This window comes from Bombus vosnesenskii, unplaced genomic scaffold (assembly GCF_011952255.1).
Source record: "Bombus vosnesenskii isolate JDL3184/JDL3185 unplaced genomic scaffold, Bvos_JDL3184-5_v1.1 scf7180000016274, whole genome shotgun sequence".
Taxonomy (NCBI): domain Eukaryota; kingdom Metazoa; phylum Arthropoda; class Insecta; order Hymenoptera; family Apidae; genus Bombus; species Bombus vosnesenskii.
Window position 1 is genome coordinate 1540020 of NW_022884343.1, and position 24772 is coordinate 1564791.

The following is a 24772-nucleotide window of genomic DNA, read 5'->3' on the forward strand; positions in this document are numbered from 1 at the left end:
TAAACGCTGCGCGATAGTGACCAGTGACATTAAACTCCTTTTGTATTCTCACCTATAACTCACACTAGTTCTAGCAGCAACAATCATAGATGGGGCATATAATGTTTCGATTGCGTAGTATGTGTACATGTGACTATGTTGCCATTTTCCATAGAGTTCCGAATTGCGTTGTTACACTTGTATTACACATCTTATCACGTTGACATATAATTTTTCAACAATTAGCTATCGACGATAATGGTAGCAGTAACGACCATAATTTTCATTTATTTTTAATCAATGTCGAATATTGCGTCATTGGAAAAAATATTGAATATTGTGGCGTTGTGATATCAATAGTTATACAAAGAACATGTTTGAAGAAATTGCAGGAATGTTTTATTTCAGGAAAAAATAACACACAGAAGAAGAAAAGCTAGTTAAAAAAATTAAAGATAATTTTATTGTAAGAACTATCTTAATCGTTTTAGACCTTTTTGTATGCAGCAGCTCACGAACATATCTGAACCTGCATTGAAACTTCTCAAAAAACTATATAACTTTTTAGATTAAATGTCTACTGTAACCATTAATTGCGATTGTGTGTAAGTTATTTATAAATACATATAGTATAATATATATATTATACATTATTGCATTATATATGTTATAAATATTATACTATATATTACTTACATAATATAATTTATAATATATATTATAGGATATTTTAATTGTAATCTTCAATCATTGATCTTCAATTGCATTAAATATTATTCTAATCTGGAGTAGATACAAGCTTTTTTCATTAGACAGACATTGATTTCTAATGAAATTCATGCGTTTGCTTATATTACAAACTGATTAATTAAAAAGATTACTGATTATTTAGCGAATACCATTAAGTTTCAAAAAATGAATTGGACAATATGTAAATAAACCGATTGTACATCTTATTGAACCATTAAATATCTTGAAATCATTATCTTATCATGATATCTAATACTCTTGATATAGTATCTATATTTATAATTAAAATAACACATTATTTGTTATCTCAATTGATTTCCGTTAAGGTCAATAACTTTATGTATGATCGAAGATGTTTGTTCTATAATCAAGGTAAACGTAAAAACAATAAGTTTCTAATCAAACACATATCTTAATTATCAACTCTTCATGATACATGTATAAAATAAAATAATACATCAAACATTCCACGTAGACATAAAATCTTATTAAAATTGAAATATCATCCATATTCATGCAGCTTCCTTTTATAAATCAACAAATTTTTTTTATGCAATTCTTCGCTGTAACAAATTTGTCGTATAAAAAGGTAATAAAATATATTACAAAATACGTAGAAGATTTTTCCAGCAAAACCCATTATAGCTATTATCTAAATCTATTATATTTTTATTTTCAATTAAATAAAATAATTTTTTGAAGGCCGAATATTGAGATATCGTTCTCTTATCCGCTACGACAATTAACTTATGCTTTGCTCTAGTTATAGCCACAGTTAATCGTCGATGGTCCCCTAGTACTTCTAAATCCTATGTTTAAAAAATATTAATTAGACCATTATTTTTAACTTATATAAATCTATTAAACTTAAATATGTTACCTCTCTTATATCACTAAAGTTAGTTATACTTTTAGCACACGAATAAATTATGATCTCTTTATCGCGTCCTTGATATTGATCAACAGTATTTATCTCTATATCTTCCGCAACAACTTTTTTCAATAAACTAACATGCGCTCTAAATGGCGCAATAATGCCAATATTTTCAAGTTTCGCATTCACCTAAATTATTCCAATATAAATTTACTATAAAAGTGGCTAATTTAAATGTTATTCAATGTCACCTTTAAAAATGTTTTCACTAGTTTAGACACTATAACAGCTTCCCAAATGTTTGAGTTTACTTCGTCGCTATCTAGATATCCTTTTTCACTTAAGTTATAGTTTTCTTTTAATTTATTGGTACATCCCGTGTTTAATACGATTATGGAGTCACTTATGTCAGATGATAATGCCTTCTGTATCCATTCTTCTTCTTTTGTTAAAACCTGAAATATAATCTTATTAGCTTACAAATATAACATTGAAAGGTGTTTTATTTATTACATTTACTTCTTTGGATGGTGTAACGAAAGTAGCATTCTCTATAGAAGTATCACCTGCTTCTAACATGTCATTATATGTAAGCTTATTTGCTAAGTACATTATACTTTTATTCATTCTATACTGTTTTGTTAGCTTAATAGTATTATTTTCACTATCCAACCGAGCAAATAAGGATTCATCTGCACCAAGTTTTCTGTGAAAAGAAGATTATTACAATTTTATAATGAATAAGGAGCATAAAAATATTTTCTTTGAATCATCATGTGTACATGTATTTATGTGGATTTATATTTTTATTGAATGCAACTAAAAGAAAGAGTCTAAGCAGAGATTTGTTTTTATGCATTTCTACATCTTTAAATGTCTCATAAATACATAAAAATTCGAAGCCTAATTATAATATAATACATTCAAAAGTATTTTGATAGATACCTGGCTAACTTGTTCTTAATAATTGGAGGCAATTGATCAGGATCTCCTACAAGAATAAATTTCTTTGCACTGTATAAAGGACGTAATACAGTTGGTTGCAACACCTGCGTGCTTTCATCCACGATACATACGTCAAACGTACGTCTTCCAAGAAGTGCATGATGGGCTCCATAACAAGTTACACCGATAATATTCTATAAAATTATAAAGATAGCTAATAAAATTAATTACAATAGGAATCACCATATCTCTAGTGCTATATGAATACCTCTAATGCTACAAAAAGAAAAATTCTTTTTTAAATAAAATTATTTACAAAATACTACCCCTAGGTAAATTTTAAAACTTTTTCCTATTACCATAATCCTAGAGGTATTCAGGATGATAATTTTATTATAGAAAATATCATGTTTAGAAATAGTTCATACTTTACTAGAATACACCGTCTCTAAGCTACTCGGTGTATTACAATTTGCTGTAGCGTACGCTTCACTTTTATGTCTTAAAGATGGATGGGTCGATGATCCTAATCTCAGGAAGTCAATATCCTTGTGTAACAGTTTCAATAAAATATTGTCTACAGCACTATTTGTATGTGAAGTAATTAACACAGAATGCCCTAGTTTATGCAGGACTTCTACTAGAGCAACTAGTGTTTGTGTTTTTCCTGTACCTGGCATTCCCTTAATTAAAAGATATTCTTTCGCGGATATTGCCATTAAAACTGCTCTTTGCTGAATTTTATTTAAATTTTGTAATATCCTTGCACTTGCCTTTATGATCGGATATGGCAAACCTTTTTCAAAACATGCTGGTTTCCTGATAAAAAGACAAGTTCAACAAAAAAAGATATAAAGATTTATAAAAAGATATAAAGATAAAAATTCTACGAACTTGTCTATCACAATATCTCGTAATTTCTCACAAATTTCACTGTCACTCATTAAACCTCCTACGTTCGCAAGATTGCCGGAAAATAAGCTGGAAGACGAGTACTTATCTATGTGGAAAAATTCGTTTATATTGTACTTGGTAACATCTCTGAAATCAAATAGAAGATTATAATTCAACATAATGTTCAATAAAAAAACTTTCTTTTTTATGTACCTTTCTAATATTAACGTAATAGAATCTTCTTTCCTTTGTGCTATAAATCCTGCAGATAAATTTATCCTTGTATTTGTGCTGACTAAAACATATTCATTATCTGAAAATTCCATATATGGAATATTAATATTTGAGAATTGTGTGTCGAGATTTGAGCGAACAAAAGTATGTCTGTATTTTGTATCACAATCAGTAACTTTTCCTATCACTTTTAGATTACATATACAAGTTTTCTTTGCTTCCCTGGAGAAATGGAGTAATCAATTTAATTAAAAAGATCAATATAATTTTATAAAAATGATCATGCGGGTTTTTACCTTTTTTCTGGACTTAATGTCCATAGATATCTCGTTACATTATTACTCGACTGTGAACTTTCTTCCATCTGTAATAAAGAAATCCAATGCAACACATAATCGATATGACTAGGTTTGTATTTATCCAAGATTTTTTTCCCTAACTCCACTAGTGGGTTTGTCTCAGATAACTGTATACTTGAATCTTTGCTCAAGTACATACAGCATAATGTATTGTAAGTACACTTCGAACAGGCATTATGATGATTAATTGGCTCTGGTAAATCCAACATCTGCAAATCTGATTTAGAAGTTAGATTCGATAATTTTTCACTCGATTTGGGAACAAAATAACTAGCTAAGGAGTTCCTTAATAGTATCAAGTCTCTTTTTTCAGGATGACTACTATTAATCTCTTGTATATTATTCTCCCTGTAATAGAATGTTCAGTACTATAACTAATTATAACTAATTTAGTAAAACTTTAATATGCTCTGGTAAGTTGATGAGTTACCTAAGATAAAGTAAAAGACCTGTATCCGTGTCTTGACCTGTAAGACTCATCATCATGATGTAAAGAATAACTTGCGCTCTGTGCTCCAAAGAAAATGAAGGCTTCCCTGTCTTAATTTCGAGCGGCATAATTTTTTGTTTGCAATTTACTTTAACTTCTGCACTAATATCTATCTTTCCTTTTAGACCTAATTTAGGCAGCCAAATATTCTCTTCTATGTCCCGAATTTGAGCTATTCTACCTTTGAAGTTATTCTTTATATTATTTATACCTTGCTGCGATTTATCTAAAATTTTTAATATTTTCAATAAAAAATAATAAATCGTGTATTATATATTTTACCTACCTTTCAAATAATGTTGGATAAATTCTCGTATTTTTGGGACATATGGGAGAATTTGCTGCCTACAGGTCTCCAAAGATATCTTGGATGCATAAAGTAAACTGCATGTGTCTGTGGTCTGCAATATGCTATTCATTAACATTGTAATATCGCTTACTTCACTAATGTTTTTTCTTATTGCCTGGAATATTAATACCACATTTATAAAATCCTAGAAGAATTCAGAAAGAATGTTAAATTACACTTACGGTTTGCAATAATTCATGCACTAAACTTCCAATAACCAATGGTGTGGAATCTCCCATGAAAGGAGGCAGACTCTCCATCTTTCTAAACTTTTCACTTAAAACTGCCTTTCTTTTACAAAATAATGCACCAGATACTGTTGTCCCAGATATTAATGCATCTGGCTGAACAATAAGAAAGCCACTACTGTTATCTATAATCCATTGGTTGTTTTCTTTTCTAGCTTGAATAACAACAATGTCATCTTTTTGTACTTTAGCATCCTTCCTAAATTTCAATTCGAGGCATTGAATTAAATATTCTATTTTAAATACACTATTGTAATTGTGCTACTTACCAGAAACCTGAGCATCTGACGGTTGTATCAGATGTTCCATAGTCTTCTTGGTTCACAGTTAACAATATGCTATTGTACTCCCTTTGTACATCAATAATTTTACATCTCTGCAAGGAATTAAAATTAATTTGGCTAGTATTTAAACACCATTCTTCCTCGAAACAATCTTTAAAATCATCTGTAAAAAATGACTCTATTTCCGAATGAATTCCTTCACGCTTTTTATCACCAAACACAGATTGTTTCATATGATCTGTTTTGTTCTCTTTTATCAGATGGTTATCAGGCTGAATCTCTTGTAATAGTGCTTTCTTTTCCATTATTTGTTTTTTATTTGATTTACACGTTGTGCTTATATATTCATTGGTACCTATATTTTCCTTCCAATCATATTCTGTTATAAAAATGTCTTCAGATATAGTTTCATTTATAGCCATGTCAGTATCGTTATTTTTACCAGAGCTATTGAATATATCAATTACATTGTCTTTATTTCCAATTGCAAGTCTTTGTTTTCTTGGAGTTTGATGTATGCTTTTTATGCTACATGCATCTGAAATATTATCACATTTTGCAATTTTAACTCGTGTTAAATCTGTATCTTTTGAAATCTTTCTCTTTCTTGGTGTTTCACGATTTACGGCATTGATTTCAATTGTACTATTCATTGTACTGCTATTACTTATACCTTTTGTAAAATAAACTGATATTTTCTTCTGAGAAAGTTTTGTGCCATTATTTGAGTAGCTCTATGAAAAAAAAAATCACACTGATAAAACAAAGATGTTCATGAATTTTACATGTTTAGCGACCAAAAAGCGAAATAGTAAAGAAAAATTGTTGGATAAAAGCTATATATTACTTTTGGTTTTGTTTACTGAAGGATAAATTTCAGGATGCAAATATGCACTGAATGCATATAAAAATATTCAAAATATAGTACTTGCTATATTTAATATACTTATTTATTTTTATTGCTTATTACTTGAATTTGCCACTAACAAATTTAAGTCATTTAGCTTATGGGATTTAATAGATAAAGTAATTCTTTACTTTTCTATCTTTTTAATTATATACATAAAAATATGAATATGTATAAATATCCATAAATATATATTACCTTAGCAGACTGACTTACTTTCTTCATTGTAAGTCTAATATTCAGATCTTTCGTTTTCAATGCAAGATTGTTCACAAAGATCAAACTCAAATAATGGATAATCTGCTCTAAACTCCGTAATATCATCCATCATCAATTCGCGCGCAATTTCTACTAGGGAATTAGGAATCATAGAATCATGCAATTACAAGAGGAGATATGGAAACGTATTCTATAGTGACTAGAGGAACTATACACATAGGGAATTTAGAAACATACTTTATTTTTGAAAGAAATATAACATAAAAACGAAAAAATGATATTTGTTGTACAGAATAAAGAAAGTGTTTAATAATGAAAATGCCTACTAATATTTCAATCTATAGTAAAATTTATGTATAACATTATGCATACTATCAGAATATATAACTATATAGTTGTAGTAGCTATATAGTAACTATATAGTTATTCAGTGTGGTTGGTAACTGGTGGTACAAGCGGAAAGGGGGTGATTCTACGCGAAAAAAGAAGTCGAAAATATAGAATAAAAATTTTTCGTTTGAGGCTTTGTTTTCGAGAAAATCGACTTTGAATTTTCGCTCGGTACGCGTGCACTTTATCACGTCTCGTTATAACGGATCTCACTGCAGATCGTTGTCTCGATTGACGTTATGTTGATAAACACTTCCAATGTGACCGAAGTGTTTTCCTACCTATTAACTTACTATCCGACTTTTATCGCTATCCACTATCAGTACCTATTAGTCTACCACCATGTCTACATACAGCAATCGGGAATATACGGACATGATACTTTCGTTAGGTGTGTGTGGTGGTAACGCATCAGCCGCAGCTGATCATTACAGACACCGGTATCCCAATCGTCGACATCCTGACAGACGTGTTATTCAAAGAGCAAAACGAACCCTCGGCGAATATGGTTCTTTTGAAAAACTTAGACGACATGGTGGTCGTCGACGACGCGTTAGTATAAATGTTGAAGAGCAAATAGTAAAGGACGTTTTGGAACATCCTGACATAAGTGCAAGAAAACTTTCTTTGCGGTATAATCTTAGTTGCTTCACGATTCTTCGAATTTTACACGAAAACAACTTACATGCTTATCATATCACCAGAGGACTCATGCCTCATGATAAGATTTCGCGAAAGGCATTTTGTCATTGGTTGCTTCAACAGCATACCAACGACGCAGAATTTCTGTTAAAAATTTTATGGACCGATGAAGCGAAATTTACAAGGGACGGCATGTTCAATGTCCATAACATGCATAATTGGCAAAATGAAAATCCTCACTCTATTCTTGAAACACATTTTCAAGTAAGATGGAACATAAACGTCTGGGCTGGCATAATCGGACATCTAATTATTGGGCCATATTTTTTCGAAGGAAATGTAACGTCAGCAGCATATTTCGATTTCTTACAAAACAAACTACCGGAATTATTAGAAGATGTACCGCTGAGAACTAGAGGAAGTTTAATTTTTCAACAAGACGATGCACCGCCACATTTTAGTCGTCATGTGAGAGATTTTTTAAACCAACATTACCAAGGCTGGATTGGTCGTGCTGGAACAATAGCTTGGCCACCACGCTCTCCTGACTTAACTCCGCTTGACTTTTATTTATGGAACAATATTAAATCAATTGTCTATTCTGAAGAAATCGCAAGTTGCGAGCAATTGAAAGAAAAGATTATTGTAGCCTTTCATACTTTAAAACAATCGAATACGTTAGAAAGTGTTCATAGAAATTTAATTAGAAGAGCAGAAGTATGTGTTCGGCAGAATGGGCAGCATTTTCAGCAATTTTTGTAATAATAAACTTTATGATTACTTCATATTATTTCATTATGTATTCCTAATTTTCCATTACGGCAAAAACAAACTTAAACTGCGATAATATCTATCGAGACAACGATCTACAGTGAGATCTGTTATAACGAGACGTGATAAAGTGCACGCGTACCAAGCGAAAATTCAAAGTCGATTTTCTCGAAAACAAAGCCTCGAACGAAAAATGTTTATTTTATATTTTCGACTTCTTTTTTCGCGTAGAATCACCCCCTTTCCGCTTGTACCACAAGTTACCAACCACCCTGTATAGCTGATACAGATATTATATTTGCATAAATATTTGAAATTCAAATAATTAACTACATAATATGTAATTATATTCAGGATGTATAAAATAATACAAATTTAAATATAATCAGGAGAGGTAAATGAGACAACGTAATATGAATTTGGAATAAATTCAGGCTTTCAATTTTAAGGTGCTGTAAAATAGAGACGAACTGTCAAAATTAATTTTTTAAGCGGGAGGCAACTCAATATAAATTTGTTGTACAATGATATCTGATGATATACAGCTATCCGTGAAACAATCATATTACATGATCATGATTTATAATTAACGATTACCCGCCAACAATTAAAACACCACATGCTCAGTAATGCTGCTACGCTACCTACTGGTGAAAACTAAAAGTGAAGTCATTCAAGATGATTTATGCAATTTAAATAAGCTACACTGCAATTGTGAAATTGTTCAATATTTGTATACTATAATCTTGTTTAAATATTGTATTATGTATGTTGTATATATTAATAAATATATTTTTCACCTTCTATTAAATAAAAGTTAGTATCGTACCCAGTAATCCCTAGCAATGTAGATTGAAAATTACTTCTTTATGTATTAATATTATTGTTTCTGAAACAATTATATTCATCTTGTGGTATATGTATTTATATATGTCAAATGACCTAAGGACTATAACATTGGATGAATATCCATCTCTCTTAGGTGATCGATTGAACTTTAATGTATATTAAATCTTTATCATTCGTAGTCTATAGGATCCTAACCTATTGAAAAAGGTGAACGAAGGATGAAAGTTAAATTGAATTTATTCGTTTATTTCATAAATAAATATTTCAATTACAATAGTGTGAAATATTATTCGCAATCGAAAACTCTGTTTGATAAGACGGAGATTAATTTTAAAAATTGGGAGGAAGAGCTAGAGAGAACGATGCAAGTTCTCCCAAATTTTATCACAGTTGAAGAAGAAAAGTCATTAATGGAAGAAATTGATCCTTATGTGAGGAGACTAAAATATGAACAGTCGCATTGGGATGATGTTAGTATAATTAAATTGAACCATCACTATTTCTATGAAATTTTAATTGTACTTCCCTAAATTGATTATTATAGGCAATACATAATTATAGAGAAACGGAAAAAGGCAAATGGAACAATGATAATACAAAGATAATAAATAGAATTCGAGAGAAAGCATTTTCTAAAGATATGTCTCAGATTTCACTGATACATATTTTAGACTTAGCACCAGAAGGATGGATAAAGCCACATGTTGATAGCATTAGAGTATGTATCTTACTTTTTAATTTCTAACACAAGCAGAATTTACATAGATAGAATTTTTCTTCATAGTTCTGTGGAGAGATTATTACTGGTTTAAGTTTATTAACTGATAGCGTAATGAGACTAAAAATGGTTGATAATGTAACTTTATATAAAGATTTTCTATTGCCAAGAAGATCTCTATATATAATGAGGTAAGAGTAGTGATTCCTTAATTATTTATATTATTTACATTATATTATTATATATTATATTAATGCAACTCATATATATTATTTATATTATGTACTTTAATTCATATATATTATCTGTTATCTCCGCTTTATAGTGGTGCAGCTAGATACAATTATAATCACGAAATTCTAAAAAATGAAGAATCTTTTTTTAAAGGACAACATATACTAAAAGGCAGACGTATTTCAGTAATATGTAGATGTCAACCACAACGTGATGCTTAGTACCATACAGTTGTACATAACTGTTTCGGAAAGTTATATTGTACATATATAAAATATATTATTTAATACATTATAAATAAAAATGATTTAATAGAAAGTAAAAGAAAATATATATATATATATTCTCTTAGACACGTGAACTCAAAGATAAATATATACAAATGATCACGTGACGCTGCATTTATTGGTTAATGGTCGCTAGTATATTGTAATCTTCAGAGATGATTTTAATTAATATTTTAAAAAATGTTTTAATTGAGCGGCTGAACTTATGACATTTATTTAACTTGTAGTAAAATATGCTTAAGAGGATAATGTTTTGAAAAATAACTTTTTATTTTATATCACGGAATTTTGAATATGATGTAATTTCCCCTAGATTTTGATTACATGGTTTTACTTATTTTCTCTCGCCAATCTCATTAGACTCTCTTTTATAATAAAACTAGATCACATTTTATAGTGAATTTCAAGGTTAAAAATCCAAATCATGAATGTTGATATACAGAAGTAATATGAATATTTTAAATCATGTTTTCGACGGAGATTAGAGACGCGTTAGCCACAACCGCCTCGATTTGCACGGTTTTACAATTTTTAGCCGGCGTGTAAGTAAAAATACGAGCCTTCAACAGACTTACTCTTATGAAGAAAATTTTAAAATATAGTTGTATAATTTATTGTCATAATCATGAACAATAAGGTCACAAATTATAATCATATAACTTCATAAAACTTTCTTTTGATAATGATAAGAAAAAATCTAAAGAAATAAGCATTAATTCTCTTTTGTTACACTCAACAAATTCTATTGTCTTACAATGAAATCAGAAAGTTACAAAAGTATGTTTTAGGCTAGTATGCAGAAAGATCATTAAAAATGGCAGTACAGGAAATAGTTCAATCTTGGCATTTGTAACATGTTATACATCGTAAGTGTTATACCTTTTTGATTTTAAAAACAGTTTATTGCTAACAGATGTTAATTTCCCTTAATGATTGTTCATTTGATCCTCATATCACTGCTTAATTTATAAACATTTTAATGCCTCTTAAACATTTACTTAACGTTTATTATTGGAGTCAAGTTCTTGTATAAAATGTTACAGATGTGTCTTGTGGATGAGATACGGTATGCTTATTGGAGATCGATTTATATTGTTAGTGAATGTTTTTGGCTCCATACTCCAAGCATCTTATGTTTACATATTTATTTTGTATAGTGTACAAAAATTTAAACCAATAAAACAAATGATTGCAGCAACTTGCTTCCTTGGAGTTGTGTACTTTTATAGTTTTTATGAGGAAGACAGAGCATTAGCTGCAAAATATGTTGGTTTCCTTAGTTGTATATTAACAGTATTATTTTTTGCATCTCCATTAATGATGTTGGTAAGTCTCCCAATTTTTTCAGTTTGTAATAATTGCTTGGCTTGAAGAAGAGATAATGGAATAAAATATTTTTTAGGCACATGTGATAAGAGTTAAAAGTACAGAAAGTTTACCATTTCCCATTATCATGGCTTCTTTAATAGTTTCTTGTCAGTGGTTTGCATATGGTTGCCTTCTTAATGATCGATTCATACAAATACCAAATTTCTTAGGCTGTGTATTATCTGCATTTCAACTTTGTTTCTTTTTAGTTTATCATAACGATAAATCTAATGAGACTTACTTAATATAATATTAACAAATATATGTCACATATTATGTACTGTAAACAAATAAATATATTTTTTAACATATTGATCATAAATTAAAATACATGATTTGTACTCTCAAAGAGAAATATATTTTTGAAATAATTAGTCGACTTCTTAATTAAAAGAAAACACTACTTATTCTTCAAATTTGATTTCTTCCCGCTAAAAACTGATGCTACGAGATTTCTCAAACACTTCTGTTGGCACTATAAAATTCCCTAAATATCAGAATAAGAACTAATAAATACACAATTTATAAAAATGCAACGATGGCATTAAATAATATCTTATTTCTAAAACCAAACAAATTACATAATACATTTATAACAAAAACTATTTTCCATGTATTAAACCTACAAATTACTTTTCCTTTCTACTTCTAGTAAATCTATAAATTACTTTCCTTTTCTTACTTTTTCAACATATATTAATTGATAATTCGAGCATATATCATTATACTTTTTACATTTTGTTAATATAAAAATATAAAATATTCAAAAACAAACAACTTCATAATGCTTATAAGCCACATTAGTGCTTCATCTGAACTCCGTATTAGTCATACATCTGTTCTAAATATACCAAAACAAATATTGTTTAACTGTTGCAAAATTACTACTCATATTCTAAAAAATCTTTCTCGCATTCTGCTGTTATAATATCGTTCAAGATAATCGATTTTCTCCTAAAAATGCTGCTTTAAAGGCGGAAGTTGACGGAACGTATATATTGGTGAAACACATTAGTGGAGTTCCGGGGCGGGCCGGTTGGCAGCACTGGCAGAGGTGGTGGCTAGAAGAGAGAAAGAGGTGCGGTGTTGCGTGACTGATTGCGAGTCCGAGCGTGTGTGTTTGTTGTGTTGTACGAGGAACAAATTTGTACTTCTCTTATTTGGGAAGAAAACGAGGAAAACAAAAAAAAAGGAAAATAGGGAAAACCGTTTCGCTTGATCTTTGTTTTTGGGGGAAAGAGACCGCACGTTTGGAAGAGAAAAGAATCATGTCGTCGTACATCCAGGTTGCCGAGGACGAAGGCGATGAGCCGATTGAATTGCCGACTGAGGACGATAGCACACTTTTATTGACTACCGTAACCGCCCAGTTCCCCGGGACATGTGGCCTGAAATATCGGAATCCAGAATCTCGGACGATGCGCGGCATTCGTCTCGTTGACGGGCGTCTTCATCCACCGGAAAATGGATGGGGCAAGGCGATTTACTTCTGTGTTTTTCCAAAAGGTGCTTATTTCACTATGAATCGTTGCTTTTTCGATCGCCCTCTCTCTTTCTCTCTCGTTCTCTTGGTGTGTGTATATATATATATATATATATATATATATATATATATATATATATATTTCTCTCCCCTATTTCCTCCCCTCCTTCTCCCCACTCCTTTTCAAAAATGTACTAACGCCACACGAATCAAGATCAACTATATGTATATAGTATGCCTTTGCATATACTGGAGAAACAGAAATATTAATACACACATAGATTGGTTTAGAAAACTTTTGTATGAATTTTGAAAACTGTAGTTAGATTATGGATTTTTATGTAAATTTATGTATTTTTGGGAATGTAATTGAAAAGGTAGAATCTCGTAAATGTAGAAAATTGGTTTACTTTTTAAATATTGTAGAAAGCACTATGATTTAGATGTTCTATATATATTTCCATTTTATATGCATTTTGTACAATTTTGCAGTTTCAAATTTATAAATGCATAAAAATCCGCAGTCGTGTAATTTTGCAGTGATTGTAATTTTTTTTGTAAAATGTAAAAAGTAGGGATTGAGAATTATTATGACATCAGTTTTGACTCTTGAAACATTATTTCATAAAATTTTCATACGAATTTCAAGAAAAATTGTTACATGTAACCTAAATTTTTACTTTGGTTATGATTCTTATGAGGGTTTCGTATTGTTTTTAAATGACTTTTTTTTGGTTCTAAATCTGATCTAGCATCAATTCTTTTATTGATTTTATGATTTCCGAAATTGTATGTTTTGATGAAAGTAGTTTGTGGAATATTTATTATTATTTATCTTTATTGTACTATTTATTATGATGTATATTTAAGATTTAAATTCGAAAGTTATGTTTTGCAGATTTGTATGGGATTTTATAACTAAATTTAATATGTGTTGGTATTTCTGATCATCACTATATATTGATTAATGTGAAACTTAAAAGTTTCTTAAACTTATCAATTGTTTATAACAAATTGAAGCTTTTTTTATTCTTGTGAGTTTAGTAATATTATTGTTGCTAATGCTTGATCTTGAATAATTCATGTTGATCTTATTATGATCATCAGACTGCAGATGTTTATGCAAATTTACGTTTTTGTGAATGTAACTAAGTGAAGTTGTTACAGCTACTAGCCTGAATATTATATATACTTGTTCAGATTGCACAAAATGCATGCTATGTAATTTTATATTTAAATTTCCTATAAATGCATAAACATCCATAGTTTAATGGTCATTTTACTCATATACTTATCTTTTTCGAAGTCCAGTACATGTGTTTGTGTTTGTTATATTTTGAGCTTTCAAATCCGTCCTCTCTTCTTTTCCTTTTTTCATGATTTATGTTTTTTCTTTTTTTGTTTTTACTTTTTTTCAATAACATAGAACTTCGCCTTTTTGCATATTGCATAACTTTTTTGTTAATCCTCTGATTCCCATAACTCAGACTAGGATACAATGTGGAAAATATTTGTTAATTTCTATCTCTACAAATATATTTTAATATATACATAAAATTTCCTTTTCCCATTATTTAATGTAAACAGCAAAAGCTTTTATCTATAGAATAAAAAAAAGAATGAGATAATGCAAATAACAAAATCCTGGAATTGCAATATTAATTCTACATTTCATATGTATATAAAAATTCAAGTATCAAAAAGCTAGTATTTTTATATAAATTTATTATGCAAATTACATACTGTATATTTTTTTGATATTGCAATACTGTAACTGATCGAGTAATCAAAACACATTTTCTCTATAAAAACAAGAAAAATCAAATATATCAAAGCAGCCATTAGAGTTCATTAGTATCTATAAAGTATCGATTTGGTTATGTTGTAAAGCAGTTGAAGGTACATATGGGAATTGGAGGGTCAAATACTTATATTTATTTCTAAATAGTTTAAAAAATTAATTTCTTATTAACTTTGATCATTTACTACATCTAGTGATATTAATGTAAGCATATGCTAATATTCAATTGAATGAATGAACATTCACAGACCTGGATCATAAATATGTTAGCATTGTATTCTTAACCCATATTGTTAATAACGTCTATAAATATCTATATATTTATAGCTAAAGTTTGTTTACATCTATGTGAGAGTATAAAATTATACATAGATGTGAACCTGAATGTTTAATATAATTGTGCGCACGCGCGCGCGCACACACACACACACATACACACCCATAGTCACATACGTATACAGTACGACACAAATTTTTTGTATTTTTTGAAAAGTAGTTATTTGTACTGGATTTCCATACTTCCGTTTTTTTATTATTATTTTTATTACAGTTGCATTTATTTTTTCTCTCTTTCTTAAATTATATATATATACGTGTAGAATCTTGTGATATGACAAACTTTTTTCGGATGAAGTTCTAGTAAAATGAAAAAAAGTTAGTAGACATGAACACTTATATCTTTTCAGAGAACAAACGTAAATCTGATGACAATTTGGAAAATTCCACAGCTAAGACTAAAAGAATGGAAACAAAGTTGCGTTGCACAGACTTGATCGTACTTGGTTTACCATGGAAAACAACCGAGCAGAACTTGCGAGAATATTTTGAAACATTTGGCGAAGTACTCATGGCACAAGTGAGTTTCTCAATTTTTTCCTTTCACCTTTCTTTTTTCTGTCCTTATTTAAATATTCCTGAAGAACATGAAAAAAGAGGGTATTAAAAATAGTTCAGTATCGAATAGTGAATTAAAATCTTGAAAATAATTATAGATTAAAATTTCATTTCAATCTAAATTTTGTTGTAGGTTAAAAAAGATGCAAAGTCAGGACAGAGCAAAGGATTTGGCTTTATTAGATTTGGAAGTTATGAGTCTCAATTAAGATGTCTTGCTCAGCGACATATGATTGATGGGCGATGGTGTGATGTCAAGGTTCCCAATAGTAAGGTAAGAGCATCATTATGTTCATTGAAAAACATTAATTGTTTCTTCATGTATCTGCAAGTAGCTATGAAATGTTTAATTATTTAACAATTGTTTAAGATCTTAATACATATATGTAGGTTATTTGCATGCGAATCGTAGATCTGTACCCGCGTTTCGTACTATCTAATTTATTATGTACCAATAATGTAATTTTCTGATAAATAATTATTCACAAAAATTAATATATTCATTTATTTCTCTATGAAATAATACAACTATAAAATAATCTTGTACTATTTCTTTGTTCTTTAAAGTGATTTAGTAAATATAATAAAGTAATGCATATTATAAAAAAGATGTCCCAAAAATTATAAAAGCAAAAAAGTTGTTAATTAAGTAAACGGCAAAATTACTTTCTTGCAATGAAAGACAATATCTTTATAAGAATGATTTTTCTATATATATTTTGTATAGATCTATGATGCGCGCTGTAAGATATTAGTCGAACTATAAACAACAGTACGAATTATAAAAAAGATAAAAGAATGATTAAGAGGCCTGACTAAGGCACAGACGCGGATGGAATCTTGGTTGAAAAAGTTCTTTTCTCTATTCTGAATCTTTGCACAATGACTATAAGACATATAATTGGTTTCCATTTACAATTTTTGAACGTCATCTTTTATATATATCTCTTGAGGAGAAAGTATACTGTGGTATAAATAGATGAATGTGTAGTCGATTAAGTGGCATATTTATAATGGAAATGTGATATATGTGTGTGAATGCTTTAATGAGTGTAGTACAATGCAAAGTGAGATACTTTAAGAAAGTATGCTTGCGTGCCCTTGTAAATAACATTGGTATGTTTGTGTTCTCTTTAAATAGTGTGGAAATTTCACGAATATGCTATGAGAGCGTACCACTGTCAGACAAATAAATACGGAAATTTGAAAATACATACCCAATTGGTTTATACAGAACTTAGGACAGATTAGTTGCAACATGTAGGACTACTATTTTATGAACTTGATTTCCTAGTGCGAAATTTTCATAAGAATTCTGTGTACTGTGCAGCTGTTAACTTGTTAGAAAAATTTAAACAAAAGTATCATTGCATCTATGGGACGAGATTTAGAGAGATCGATCTTTTTTCATGTTAAAACGTATGTTATGCACTGGGAGTGAATTTTAAATGATAAAATAGTCGAGTACTGGTTAAATGTGTAACTTTTTGAAAATGATAAATATTGTAATGGGTATGGTTTGCGTGACAGTGTGTGCAATCGAAGGTGTGTAATGTAACAAATTGTTATAATCTCTTGAAGTGAGCACTGAATTTTGCGAAGAGAACTTCCAAGTCATGGTTAGATTTAACTTACATAAAACGTCAGCAAGTATAGAATCATTCAGTATATGGTGTCTTTTACAATCGATTTAATATAATACTTGTAAAATGGTATTGGTAACGATACGAACAAATAGAAAGTGTACAGTTCGTAGATGAATGAAAGACGCGTGATGTCTAAAAGTCGTGCCGTTCTTATTACTATAAAAGATCTTCTATTAGCGCGTGTTACGATGATAGTTTGAAACTTTATAATTGGTATGTGGTATGACACGTTGAAACAAAAAGAAACCTAAGAGAAATAAAACAAAAGAAAAAATATAGAAAAAAAAGTATGTTAATGAATGAGAGTGCGTATATGTGTGTGATTCAATCAATTATAATAGATAAAAATTGTATGTGATTGTCGAGGGCTGGTGTATCTGGTTGCAGAATATTGATGGCTTAATGATGGCTCGTCAGTATGATACGAGCAAACACAATGAATGCTACCGCCCTATACCGGTTCATACGCCGAGTAGTCGACGGGTACCTGTGGTGAAACCGTATATCAACTTAAATACATCCGAAGCTGCTAATACACCTAGGTACGATTCAGAGTACGATTATAAAACAACGCATTATCCATCGTACCCTCCTAATTATCCGTACGATGATAACAATAAGTACAAGTACGAGGGCCAGAACTATAATGCGTATGAGAAACCGAGTTACCCATCCTATGAGGATCCTGGGTACGACACACGTAATTACATGGTCCAGCATACAACTGCAGCAGCCCCGAATCCCAGCGCCGCATATCCATCCGACACAGAGTATACAAGATACACCAACTACGAAGGACGTGCTGTGTACCCGGTCATGGAAAATCCGGACTACACGGAGAAAGCTAGATATAATTATGGTTACGATCGAAACTATTATGAGGCGGATGGTCGTTACGCATCCACGGACTGTAGATATGCACTGGATGTCAGATATCCAGATACCAGACATGCGGACAATCGAATTCCAGCTGATAGTAGAGAAGCTGATTGTAGATATCCGGTGGACAATCGTGATATGGATAGAAGATATGCTGTCGATGGTAGGGACCCGGATGGTAGATACGCTATTGAGAATAGAGAAGTAGACGCCAGATATCCGCCAGATTCGAAGGAAGTAGACGCCAGGTTTACAGATACAACAAGATATCCGGCTAAAGAGAACTATTACGACCGTTATTACAAGCATCGCCCATCGAGGGATCACCATGTCTCTGATACCTCAAGATACTGATGAGTCTTGTTACTATCGTTAAATACATATGTGTCACGCTTCAACGGGAATAGAGATTTTCATGATTGGAGATTGCTTGTAAACGCTCAGTTCATCATTTGTATGAGATACCTTCAAGCGACAAAGAATTTTCACGATGTGTGTTCTTTTGTAATTTGTTTTAACTCTTCAATTGCTCTTATACCTCGTATAATATTTTCTCTTTATTAGCCTGTTGGGTTGTTGATTTAATTTATTAATACAATTAATATCTGTCACCCATCATTGGTTAGAAATGAATACGAACGATAATTTTGAACATAGACATTTCTCGATGAAAACTAAGTGAAAGAGAATGTATCTCGGTTTAACAAGCGAATCTCTTGAATTTCTGTTTCCTTGAATCTATAAGTAGTCACATGGTATTCGCTATAAAGACGTAAATTATATATATTCCCCTTGATTCGTGATCTCTATTGCAAATATAAAAAAATAGAGAAAAAAAGAAAAAAATGTTATTTACTTTTAGCAATAGCTTTGAATAACTGTCTACATTTTATCATCAAACTATTGTGCTTATTCAGTTTAAGATAATGTAATATATATATATAGCATGAAATTTTACATCGAATATATACAGAGAAAAAGGAGATTGTACAGATTTTGTGCATGGATTTTAAAAAGGCCATAGTGCTTAAGTATTATATTATATTTACATATATATATATATTCATGGGGATAAAAAATGTAAATTAACCAGGCGATACCTTTTTTCTCAAATCGTTAATTAGACGTGTATCAAAAAGATTTTTCTATAAAACTTGATGTTAGTGCAGATTAACATTCTTTTCTCTTCTCTTACTTATTTTTATGCGAAATATTTGGACATTCAATCAAAGATTTTAATAATTAAGCTAAATAATAAAGTTAGTGTGTATTTGACCATTATTTTTGATAAATGATACATTATTGTATGTACATTTATAACAGTAATGTGCACTGTACGCAAGTTTTATTGAATAATATTAAAAGAAAAACAAAAACAAAAAAAATCAAAAAATTACCAAAAACCTGTGAAAATCTGTTGTACATGATTGATTGATTGTGCGTTTGTGCGTAGGAGGGAATGATTCAGCAAGTACCCTGCAAGGTATTCGTGGGACGCTGTACAGAAGACCTAACTGCTGATGATCTGCGCGACTATTTCTCCAAATATGGCGAAGTGACGGACGTGTTCATCCCAAAACCTTTCCGTGCATTTTCATTTGTTACTTTCTTAGATCCCGAGGTAGCCCAGTCCCTATGCGGCGAGGATCACATTATTAAAGGAGTGTCTGTACACGTGTCGAATGCCGCGCCGAAGTCTGAGGGGAACAATAAAAATTTCAATAATCAAGTGAACTCGAACATGCGTAGAGGCGCTCCAGGTCCCGTCGAGAATAACGTGCAGGGAAACTATCAGGGTAACCGATACATGGGCCACTCAGGTAACAATATGGGTCCAAATGGCTGGAACAATCCAGGGAATCGGGGCAATCTGGACATGCCTAACCTTCAAGCATTGGGTATTACTGGGCAAAATAATGGCGGCGGTGGCGGTGGCGGTATGTCAAATCCATTGGCGATGGGAGGGCTGAATTTGTCCGCGTTACCAGTCAACCCGGCTTTGGTCGCAGCTGCACTGAACCAAGCATCTTGGGGTCTGATCGGTAACTTGCAGAATCAGGGAAACGATCAGGGCTATTCGAACCAGCCTGGCCCACCTGGTCAACCACCTTCAGGCAACAATAGTATTGGTAACAGTGGAAACTCTGGCTTTCTCAGTTGGATGAATCAAGGGGGTGGTGATGGTAATACTGGCAATCCTGGAACAGGTGGTCCAGGCCCGAATAATCCAAACGCATCCCAAGGTGCTTGGCAGAATCATCCAGGACAACGTGATCAGAAATCAAACACCTTTCTCAAGTACGAATAAGCTGCGTCGAGGGTCCCAGTATAGTGCTGGAAAGGGCGACGAATCCGTTCCTTTGATCCTGACACACATTAACTACAAGTGACAAGAGTCTAGGCAAGTGTATGTAGGTACAAAATAATCTTCTTCATTTATATAAAGAACAGAACCAAAGCCTCTATCTCTCAATGGAGGAGAACAGGTTCCATGATTATTCTTTCTGTATGTTCCACTATCTCAGACATACAGAGAGAAATGATATATTTTCTTCCCTTTTTTCTACTTTTATTCAAATTCAATTTCATTTGATCATGATGATTATATATACATATACATATAAGATAGTGTGCTCCGTGGAGAAAAGTAACAAACAAAATGAAATAACACTTTCTGTCTTTTAGCACGTCACACAAGAAAATGATATGTATTTCTAACTCTACATCTCTGTCTTTTTCTCTTTCTCACTTTCTTACTGGCTTATGGAGAAATTAGCACAATATTCCTTAAGTGCGTGTTTTAGAGAGGACGGATAGCTTCGATCATCTGAACTTGCATACTAATTGTATGATCTCATTTCAAGCGTGCGGTCTAACCAACTCAGTATGTACAGAATGTACTAAAATGACAATGATGAGGATGATGCTGCTGCTGGTGATTATGGTATGATAATGATCGTGATGATGATATATATGCACATATATAATATATGATGATTGTGGATGTGTTGTAGAAGAACAAGAACGAGATTTATTGTAGCGGAGTACGTATATGTGCTTATGTTTATTTAAAGTTTCGTGCCGTGTGTTTAAATGTGTAATTGAGAATTAAAGGACTTAGTGCGTACACAGAGTCCAATAGAGTTTGTAGAACATGAGATTAAAGATTTTCGTCAACTGAAAATCATCAACTTTGATCTTGATCTTCTTGCTGGCGTGCCAGTGTCATTACACAATGTTGCATTAATGCCACTGGTATACTCATTTTAATCGAATCATCAATATAGATCTATTTGAATTTTGCAACTGTGATTTAATTGAGGCAAGATACTAACGGTCATGAGATTAAGAAAGGTCAATAAGAAGATTTAGTTGAAAGACAAATTTCATTTTTATTTAAGTAATTGCATAATATATCCCCTAACAAAATAAATTTAGAATTTTATATAAAAAGAATATTGAAATCGGAGTGCATTTACCTTATGTTATAAAAATGAAGTTTAGTCTTTACTGCTTGATTCTTTTTTATTACTTTTTCTTTTTCTCTTCTTTTTTTCTTACTTCTTCGTAGTCTTTATTACAAGTAAATTGTGAGTGTATAAATATATATATATTCTCAATGCTGAATTTATCTTCTTAATCAAGCAGATGAAGTTTCAAGGGGATGTCTATTCATTTCTAATGAACAATTTTATGTTGCAACAGCAACATATTTACGATAAGTGTAATGTTCGTTTTTCGTATGAGAAACCGTTGGAATGTATGGGAAAGAATAAGTGTGAAATTGAAGTTGCATACAGATTGATCGCAGCTACCCGATATTTAAAATGCCATTAATTCTTTAAACGTTTTGCCTTAAAAGGAGAGAAAGAACAAACGGGAAAAAAGGAAAAAGAAAACGTTTCTAGCGCGTGTATACACGAACGATTTATGTGAGAAATGTGTTTTACATTGGGTATGATAGGTGCGTAACAAATATTTCATTGATTGATTGCGTGTGAAAGGTGGCATTTCTAATCTTTCCGACTTCTTATTTTTTTCTCCTTTCAATTCACTTTAAAGACATATTGCAAGCTTTTAATATATTTTTCGCAAGTAAAAAAACAGAAAGTAATATAAGTCTGAAACAAAATAAGCTGACATATTTTACAAACTGAGAGTAGAGTATTTATTTTCTAAAGATCACGATTAGAAAAAACAATGGCAAAAAATTCACTCGTATTGCATATTTAGTAGCCAATAAACTCTTGCGTAGATAAACTTTTAATGAAGATAGAAAAAGATAACTGCAGTTGAATTATTTTATGGTATTAACAATACGCTGCATTGAAATTAATGTAGGTGGGATATTTCCAGATTAACAATTATGAGTACACATTATTAAGGGGATATGAAAAGGATTTTTGTGAAAGATACACTTGTGTTATCATATCTTTTGTGCATGATGTTAATTTTAGAATGTTTCGTATTTGACATGCATATAATTTTATTAATTATCATTGAGTAATGCGAGTTTCATCTTAATAAATATGTATTATTGTTACGAGACCATGTAAATGTTTCTAAATCATTTAAGCAAAACTCTTTGAACGTGTACTCCTAATTGTAAGATTAAACAAATATTATATAAACGTAAACTCATAAATTCTATAAGTTAGGGCTTTTGAAGGATTTAAAGGATTTCGAGAAGAAAAAAGTATATAAGTTTATAATCTATGTAATTTAATGAATTGTGATTCGATATACTATTTTAGAAAGCTCTAATTTTATCTAGAAACCTATGTAAACTTCCAGTTGCGTAATATTCAGTCAGACTTGCAATTAGCAGTACGTGTTAGCATGATTTGATCAAATATTTGAATAGCCTGGCTCACCGTGCTTCTTAAGAGTGTAAAGAAAAAAAAGAAACGATTTCTTCTATTTTATTAAAAAATCGTTGTTTTTTTCTTATTTTGATTTAACGGATTGAGGAGATTATTATTATAATCGACAATTAGATTGGATTGTTTTACCTCACGTGTCTCTCTGTGTGTGTGTATGGCGGTCGAATGTATTTGTTAATGGTCGTCTAAGAACTACAGGCATGAAAGTCTAATCGAGAAGTGATTTCTTGCTGTTTCACGATCACGAAAGCATATAGATATTACTATATGTGTCTGATGCAAAAACTTAAACAACGTGTTGATAATGATGAGTGAGTACATTGATAAATGTGAGGTGAGCGGTAATTAATTACGAAAAAACAAAAGATGAAAAAAAATATTTTATGGATGGAACACAGTCGTTTATTGAATGCCTGAATATATATATAGATAAATATATATATATAAATATATATGCATATATAGATATATATATCTTTATTGAAATCCAGAATGTTTATACATAATGTAAAGAAAACATTGATGGAAAGTGCGTCGAAGTTTATTTATTGACGTCCTGCTGTAAATGATAATCGATATACAAAGACTGTAGTTTAAGACAACTTTTAACAGACATTAGAACCGTTTCTAGCTCATTATTATAGCCGGCTGATCTATTTCAAATCGTTCGCTATTCACCATGAGAAAAATATTTGTTTAATTTCTTCTGTTGAACATCTAACATAAATCTAATCGTGCAATTAATAACGTATATATTGTTCTTCGAGGGTGAAAACAATGCTTTCCTCTCCTTAGAGAGTCATCGCGAAGCGGATTCTTCATCCATATATTTATGAATCAGTTGAATCCAACTGTTGCTCAAAAGATGCCTTGCGAAACGATTTGGAAATGATCTACGACGAGTGTGTAAATAATACGTAAGGAGCATTAATGTCGTTCGTGGACGTTTACGAATTTTGTTGTAGACAGTTCTCTATTGTAAATTAATAATTGAGATTGCGTTTCAAATGAGAATATTGAGAGTGATGATGACCGAATAACATCAAAGTTTTGTCATGTGAGAATGTTATTTTGATAGGTGGCAGAGATTGATTCTTATTACATAAGTTCATTACAGGATGATTAAAAACTATACACTGGCAGTAGTTTATTTATACACATTTTCAAATTCCTCTGCTGGACCACTTGTTAACCACCTATTTCTGTGTTCGATCAATATCACATCATTTTTTTAAATTATAAGAAAACATATAATGACAATTTAATAGATAGCTTATTTTATGTAATTCGTTGTATGTATTATGTGTGTGTGTATGTGTGATATTGTTCGAATTAAGAAGCGTTTCATTGGATCCTGCTTTTTTCAAGCTACTCTCTTTTTCATTTGAGGAAATA

At 30.9% G+C, this 24772-nt stretch overlaps 3 protein-coding genes across 10 annotated transcripts; 2 read left to right on the forward strand and 1 right to left on the reverse strand.

Moving 5' to 3' along the window:
- Window positions 1-1121: 1121 nt before the first annotated feature.
- LOC117242404 (DNA replication ATP-dependent helicase/nuclease DNA2) lies at window positions 1122-6674 on the reverse strand. 5 transcript variants are annotated; one of them, XM_033509018.1, is made up of 15 exons: window positions 6530-6674; window positions 6080-6140; window positions 5392-5944; window positions 5057-5321; window positions 4812-4989; window positions 4466-4751; window positions 3973-4383; window positions 3656-3898; window positions 3443-3589; window positions 2977-3367; window positions 2549-2742; window positions 2117-2309; window positions 1855-2058; window positions 1610-1792; window positions 1122-1538 (listed from the first exon to the last, which is right to left on the reverse strand). In XM_033509018.1, the coding sequence occupies exons 1-15, from the start codon at window positions 6635-6637 to the stop codon at window positions 1332-1334; spliced, it is 3624 nt and encodes a 1207-aa protein (XP_033364909.1). In that variant the 5' UTR covers window positions 6638-6674; the 3' UTR covers window positions 1122-1331. The 5 variants fall into 5 exon arrangements, with proteins under 5 accessions (XP_033364909.1, XP_033364908.1, XP_033364907.1 ...); XM_033509017.1 differs by having other exon boundaries at window positions 6512-6674; XM_033509016.1 differs by having other exon boundaries at window positions 5392-6140.
- Window positions 6675-9121: 2447 nt separating this feature from the next.
- On the forward strand, window positions 9122-12165 carry LOC117242405 (bidirectional sugar transporter N3-like). Its single transcript, XM_033509019.1, has 6 exons — window positions 9122-9654; window positions 9729-9902; window positions 9969-10093; window positions 11212-11289; window positions 11467-11749; window positions 11826-12165. Exons 1-6 carry the CDS (start codon window positions 9403-9405, stop codon window positions 12039-12041), a joined length of 1128 nt encoding a protein of 375 aa, XP_033364910.1. The 5' UTR covers window positions 9122-9402; the 3' UTR covers window positions 12042-12165.
- Window positions 12166-12828: 663 nt separating this feature from the next.
- Window positions 12829-24511, forward strand: LOC117242309 (TAR DNA-binding protein 43). 4 transcript variants are annotated; one of them, XM_033508856.1, is made up of 5 exons: window positions 12834-13297; window positions 15762-15931; window positions 16103-16243; window positions 19948-20623; window positions 20702-24511. In XM_033508856.1, exons 1-5 carry the CDS (start codon window positions 13060-13062, stop codon window positions 20800-20802), a joined length of 1326 nt encoding a protein of 441 aa, XP_033364747.1. In that variant the 5' UTR covers window positions 12834-13059; the 3' UTR covers window positions 20803-24511. The 4 variants fall into 4 exon arrangements, with proteins under 4 accessions (XP_033364745.1, XP_033364746.1, XP_033364747.1 ...); XM_033508854.1 differs by lacking the exons at window positions 19948-20623; window positions 20702-24511 and adding an exon at window positions 18003-19869 and having other exon boundaries at window positions 12829-13297; XM_033508855.1 differs by having other exon boundaries at window positions 12833-13297; window positions 15804-15931; window positions 19948-24511.
- Window positions 24512-24772: the final 261 nt, after the last annotated feature.